We start from the raw sequence: 6,000 nt of genomic DNA, 5'->3' as shown, positions 1-6,000 counted from the left end.
ACGCTCTTTGGTGAAGAGCGTACAAATTTTGGCTCTTCCTGTAACACATTGCGCGTTTTCTGCAATGGGGGATGCTTCGTCATACAAACCCCAATATGTTTCGCTGCGCTAAACTGGCCGGCGCTCGTCAAAGCATACTGGTTTTTCCTTGATGCAGGTAGCTCGCTTACAAAACACTAGAACCACGACAAGATCACCTTGTTGTAGGCGAGTTTCTGTAGATTTGCGGCATATTTTTAAATTTCTGAGAGGATGTCTAGAAAAAAAGTTATGACCATTTTTCCGCGGAAAAAGTAAAACATTGCGGTAAACTGGTCGAGCACCTTAGGATAGGCATTTTGTAACCCAATGTATGTTTTTTAGTGGAGAGTACAATTGATTTCGCGACGCGCTTCAGATAAACGCTCTGCATCTACTCCTCATCGCGTGGATGATGATCGGTACATATATATGTATGCGGAGACGCTGGGTTGGGTGGTCACTCACTTACATGACTTGCTTCATAGCTTCCAGGTCGACTGCGTCTCACTACAGTGCCTACAGCAATAATGTAGTCTGGGCTCAAAAATTAGTCTGGCTTCAAAATTAGTCTGGGCCAGACTAATTCGTGTCGAGCAAAAATTAACGTCTTCATTCTCTAGAAATTGTAGGACATGACACTCTGTAAGGGTTTTGGCCAGTTTAGTAGAATTGACCAGTTTAGTAGAACCAGTAATATTGCAGAAATAATGAAATACGTGCTTTGGTTGGCTATAAAACTCTTACCACGCGTTTCCATATGGTAGTTCGATACAAAGACCAGTATTATTCCGCTCTACTAAACTGATCGCAGCATACTGTACTTATGTTTTCTTTGGCGCGCTACAATAGCACTTTCATAGCTGCTAACTGTGTCTGGATTGGTAGACATGTTAGAGCAAATCTAGGGCTTTCATTGTGTACACGTTTTATCTCCAAAAGATTAGTAGTTTTCAAGAAAATACTTTTCAAAGTCAAAAATTCAGCTTGCTCTACTAAACTGGCCAATCCCCTTATTCCTAGAAATGCAGGACTTCGTGTCCGGTATTTTCCAATTGAAACAGTTGGCGGGACCCCGGGGTCCCCCATCCAAAATAATCGGTATCGGCAATTATTTATTTTCATCAAGGGCAGCGTTGAAACGACCGAGGGTCCTACCATTTTCGCTTAAGCTTCGTAAGTAAATGGCACGATGCCGCGGAGGTGGCTCCCAGAACCTCAGACCGATACGTAAAAGAAAAAAAGCCTCTGATCGGAAGCAAGCAGCGTACAAGCGAGCCGTAGCCATCCTGGGGGAGGAGCGAGTTCAGCAGATCCGTCGGGATTGGGACTCATGGGACACAAGCTATGGCGGAAAAGAGTGGCAGCAGTCGGAAGGTGTCGTGCTTCAGCTTCTACAATTAGGACTCTCGGAACGTGTGATTAGAGCGATCATACCGGTCGGTGGAAGTTGCGTAGCAAGACTAAGGAAGGTGCTAGAGGTTGGAATTGAGTCGTTGCACACAAGGCGCGCAAAACTTACACACTGGCACACATTCACAGAGGACGATGTTGCTCGTTTCAAAGCGCATTGTGCTACGTGGATATTGGAGGATGGGTTTCCGTGCGCCCACCGACACCCGCGGCAGTACTTCACTGAGCCCAAGCTGACGTGGAAGATTGTACACGCTCGCTATGTGGACGATATCGCCCGAATCAACCCAGATGCCCGCACACTAAGTTACTCCCACTTCATCCAGTACAAGCGGTACTACTTTCCTGGTGTCCGTCTAAAACGAACAGCGGAGGATGTCTGTGACTGCTGCGTCCGCCTAGATATTTTGCTTCAGCAGCCCGATATTTCTGAGGAAGAGCGCGAGGTTGTACTACTGGAACAGAAAACTCACCTTAACGAAGCAATCGCTCAGCGGCGATTCGTGCCCAACTTTGTCAAAGATTATACGGCTTTGCATGCGCCTCAGCAGATTTTACCTGATGTGGTTATCCCTCATACAATCGACGACGTTGCTGCTGACGACGAAACTGACCTGGCTGGTGATGCAGATGCGACCACAGAGAGTCTACTGTCGTGTTCAAATTCAAGCATAAGATTATGGAGGTGGTATTTCGATGCCATACTATGCTCTTTGTCGCCCATCAGCAGATTACTTCAACAGCAACCTCATGATCCAGAATTTTGTAATTGCAGACATTACGAATGAGCAGAACAACGTGTACTTTTAAGAGTACCTGAACTACTACCCCGATGTACCTGAGACGATCATGAACGCATCTTCACCATCTAGCGCGGCGGTTAACAAATCTACGTCTAAAACCCCACCGAAACGGAATCCTGGCCGGACTAAAAAGAAGAAGGCCGGCCTGAAATCTAACCAGCCATCTATCCTGCAGTTCTTTAGCTCGTCAACGAAGTAGGCGAACGGAGAGAAGGAGACTTGCTTTTCCTTTAGCTAACACATACATTTTTCAATACATCTGATGATTTGATACCGGCATGTGATGAGAGAACCGGGGTCCAGGTGGGACCCCAGAGTTCCGCCATCCTTTTCAATTGCAAAGACAAATAATCAACTCATAAACAGGGATTTAGTATAGACTCAGTAAAAGTGCCAGTTTTACCCACTTTTGCAGGACATATTTCCGGCCAGCGTCAGTATTCAAAAATCCATATTACTCCCCCCTCGTCGATTGGGACCAGCTAGCGAGAGAAGTTAGCGAGATCAAGAGCAATACCAGTCGCGAGCAGTGTACCAAAACTCCTACGGCCGCTTCATTGTCTGAGTCATCGCCAACAAGGCCCATCTCGGGGCTCCTGCTTTCGCAGCGAGGCTAGGGAACATTGGTGTATCAACATCTGTGGGCCACCGCAAAGCACCCGGGACTTACGCCCCTATGTATTAATCTCACTACAACAAGCAGCAGCTCGTTCTCGTCCTGCTACTCGCCCTCGCCGTTCTGCGGCTTGCTCTCGACCACCAGCTCGTTCTCGTCCGAGCTGCTTGTTATCGCCCGACAACTCATCCTCGTCCGGCAGCTCGTTCTCGTACGACAGCTTGTTCTCGTCCGAAAGCTTAGCATCGTCCGCCAGCACCTCATCGCCCTGCTACAGCTTGTCATCATCCTGCTGCAGCTCGTTCTCATGCGTGAACTCGTTCTCACCCGACAGCTCGTCCCCGCCTGGCGGCTCGTTCGTCTAACAACTTGTCATTGACCAACAGTAACTATTCGTCGTTCACCAGGGCGTCAACGTCCGCCAGTTCGTCTTCGTCGGACAGCTCGTCGCGCGCTGCTGCAATGGCTGATAGCGCCCCCACTTGCTCTCATCTGGGTAAATATCCGCTAGAGCTAGCCCGAAGATCCTTCGTGTGCGGTTATCCGCATCGTTGCCACTTGGGGTAGTCGTTGCCGCTTGGGATCTACAACCACCGCCGCGTTCAGCACTCCAGCGTCCACATTGTTCACCGTCTGGCATGACCACAGCGCAACCTGTTACAAAATAATGATGTACGCTATCTGATGGCCATAGTTGAGGACAGAGCAAAGCGTACCGGACTGTGGCGTGCCCGTCAAAGCGTTGAGGACGCTGTTAAAACGTTCATTGCATGCGCTGACAGCATCAACGTGCCGCAACCGGTGACATTGCGGGGTCGGCGACGAGGACAGCTAAGCTGGGGTGCTGCCATCGCAAACAGCGCAAGCAGAGCAGTAACTGATTGGCCGGTTTGTTCTTCCTTCTTCGCTCCCATTGGCAAATATCTACTCATTATCAAGTCCTGCCAATGAAATGAGTCGCGTGTTTCGCGTAGCCTAGTTACTCCGTCCCAGACTCTATATTGCTAGGTTGGTGTAAAAAAAAGGCGATGCAAACCGCTACTGTACCCACAACTGGGTACAGTTCCGGTTTGTACCTTTTTCCGCATCCGCCAGGAAATGTGTGGCTCTCCGTGCCCCCCTCCCTCCTCCTCGTCCTTGGCGAAAATGGAGCTCGCTGCGTCGCTCTCCTTCTCGGGTCTCTTCGTCGACGTCTGGTAGTTGTAGGTCCTGCCGCCGATCGATGTTTTCAGCCGTCTGCGCCTTGATCTGTAGTATCGGTTCTGCTCCTTGCACGCCTTGCTCATCGGTCCTTAGCATGTCCAGCATAGCCTTGCGCCTTGATCTGTAGTATCTGTTCTTGTGCCTTGCGCTCCTCTCGCCGAATCCTCCGCCTGCCGTCGTGTTGATGGCTGAGTCCCTGTCGGGAGTCCGCCCCACGCCTTGGCCTTGTCGCGCGTCCAGTTTATCTTCCTGGGCCATGCCGTTAACCGCCCGCCCGCTACGGCGGACCCGGTCATAGCGCGCAGCGAAGCCTTCTGCGCGGCGAGTCCTTGGCCACAGCTTGCTGCCACCTCACCACCTTGCCCACAGAGACGTCCCCACAGTTCCCGCAAGGAACTAGACGCTGCCCGAAGGCAGCACCCGCAGAGCGACGCCGAGGCTCAGCTCGGCGCCGTCTACCGGGAGGGCGTCACTCCAACTCGACCAAAAAAGTCCTGCCAATAGTGGTTCTCACGGTTGGTAGGTTTGCAGGTTGCAGGTTTGGTCAATTAGCCAATCGTGGCTGACCTGCAACCTTCTAACCGTGAGGACATGAAACTTGCACTTCCAATGCTTACGCTGAATTTTATCCAATAATAGACTAGCTGATGCTGGCTGGTGGTATTCCAGAAGTCGACATGATCAAGAAAGGAACACGCGCAGCTACAGCCCTGCTTCTGCATGCCCGTATCCTGCATACCGCTTTGGAAGACTCAAGCGACGAAGATGACAGCGGTGATGAGTTAGATGACATTAATGTAGCTATTCAGGTACTAGCTACGCGCTACTTGTTTCGCAGCACCGTCCTGAAGTCTGCTGACGGGTACCCAGCGCGGATTTTCCTCATGGGCTCCGTCCGCGCTCGTCGTGTTTTAAGAATTAGCGTCGACGGTTTCTGCCTCCTGCTTGCTTCCGTAGCTCCACACCGTGTTTTCCAGCGGAAGCCAGGGAAACAGCAGCAAGCCCCAGTGCAGCTTCAGCTGGAAGTGTTCCTCTTCTCCATGCAATCGCTGTCGTACCACAATATTTCACAGCACGGGGCGTGCCCCATCAAAAACTTATGCAGAGGCTTACCTTTAATGCTTGGCGGATCTGATTCTTGCAGCCCGAAGCCCGACTGGGCTAGCTTGAGCTTGTACTCCTTGTACCCAGACTCCAACTCGGTGCACTTGGTTTTGCACTGCTCTTCGGCTTGGAGTGCTCGTGCTGGGCTAAGAATTCATGCGCGCCTTCGTAGAAGCGCTCCTTGATACCAGTGGTGTACGCCTTAACGTGGTCACTGAGGTAGTTGAGCAGCAGATGGACCTCATCAGCAGTCCACCGCTTGTTCGGCATCGTGGGGTCTAATACGATTGAATCGTGTGATCAGACCTGGGGCTAAAGTGCTTGTTGCTACTGCGTGCTTGCCGAGCTGCTTGGGTGGTGCCAGCGCCACCGCAAGTACTCCCCACTTAACCAATCATCCTTCAGCACAATTTCACCCAATTGATATTGATCTGAAATCTGCAGTCAAAACTGCTCCCACTGACAAGGAAGACAAAGGAAGCTGCATGCAGGTTTGACTGATCTCTTCTGATTGGTCAGTTTTACCTGCAACCTGCAAACCTACCAACCGTGAGAACCCCTAATGTCCTGTAAAATCTGTCTAGCAATCATTATTATTGTGCCTTTCACGAATTTTGGCGGGTGAGCTGTTAATTAGGCGAAATTAAAGTCATAAAAGGGCGATCAACGCTTATTTAGTGCTAATTCTGCCTAAGGCAAATAAGCAGTTCCATGGCCACGATCAATTTAATGTCTACCTCAGTTTCCACCAATCCGGTCGATATAGCCATCAGATTCTACGTATGATTTTCAAAAAGGAAACAATCGACTTTTGGGGGGAACCTCACAAAAGCTAATATCTAA

General features: G+C 50.3%; 3 protein-coding genes across 3 annotated transcripts; all 3 read left to right on the top strand.

Annotated features, from left to right (window-relative positions):
- Positions 1 to 1,202: 1,202 nt before the first annotated feature.
- On the top strand, positions 1,203 to 1,433 carry PHYSODRAFT_409304 (hypothetical protein; the record flags this gene model as incomplete). The annotated part of the gene is made up of 1 exon (XM_009525469.1): positions 1,203 to 1,433. A coding segment is annotated over one exon (231 nt), but the record flags the coding sequence as incomplete, so codon positions are not given.
- Positions 1,434 to 1,757: 324 nt separating this feature from the next.
- Positions 1,758 to 2,241, top strand: PHYSODRAFT_492251 (hypothetical protein; the record flags this gene model as incomplete). The annotated part of the gene is made up of 3 exons (XM_009525468.1): positions 1,758 to 1,823; positions 1,878 to 2,052; positions 2,108 to 2,241. Coding segments are annotated over 3 exons (375 nt in total), but the record flags the coding sequence as incomplete, so codon positions are not given.
- Positions 2,242 to 4,742: 2,501 nt separating this feature from the next.
- On the top strand, positions 4,743 to 5,129 carry PHYSODRAFT_391197 (hypothetical protein; the record flags this gene model as incomplete). Its single annotated transcript, XM_009525467.1, has 1 exon — positions 4,743 to 5,129. A coding segment is annotated over one exon (387 nt), but the record flags the coding sequence as incomplete, so codon positions are not given.
- Between the last annotated feature and the right edge of the window lie 871 nt (positions 5,130 to 6,000).

The sequence above is a fragment of the Phytophthora sojae genome (assembly GCF_000149755.1).
Source record: "Phytophthora sojae unplaced genomic scaffold PHYSOscaffold_3, whole genome shotgun sequence".
Taxonomy (NCBI): domain Eukaryota; phylum Oomycota; class Peronosporomycetes; order Peronosporales; family Peronosporaceae; genus Phytophthora; species Phytophthora sojae.
The sequence above is the reverse complement of the archived record's forward strand: the minus strand, read 5'-3'. Positions and strand labels throughout refer to the sequence as shown.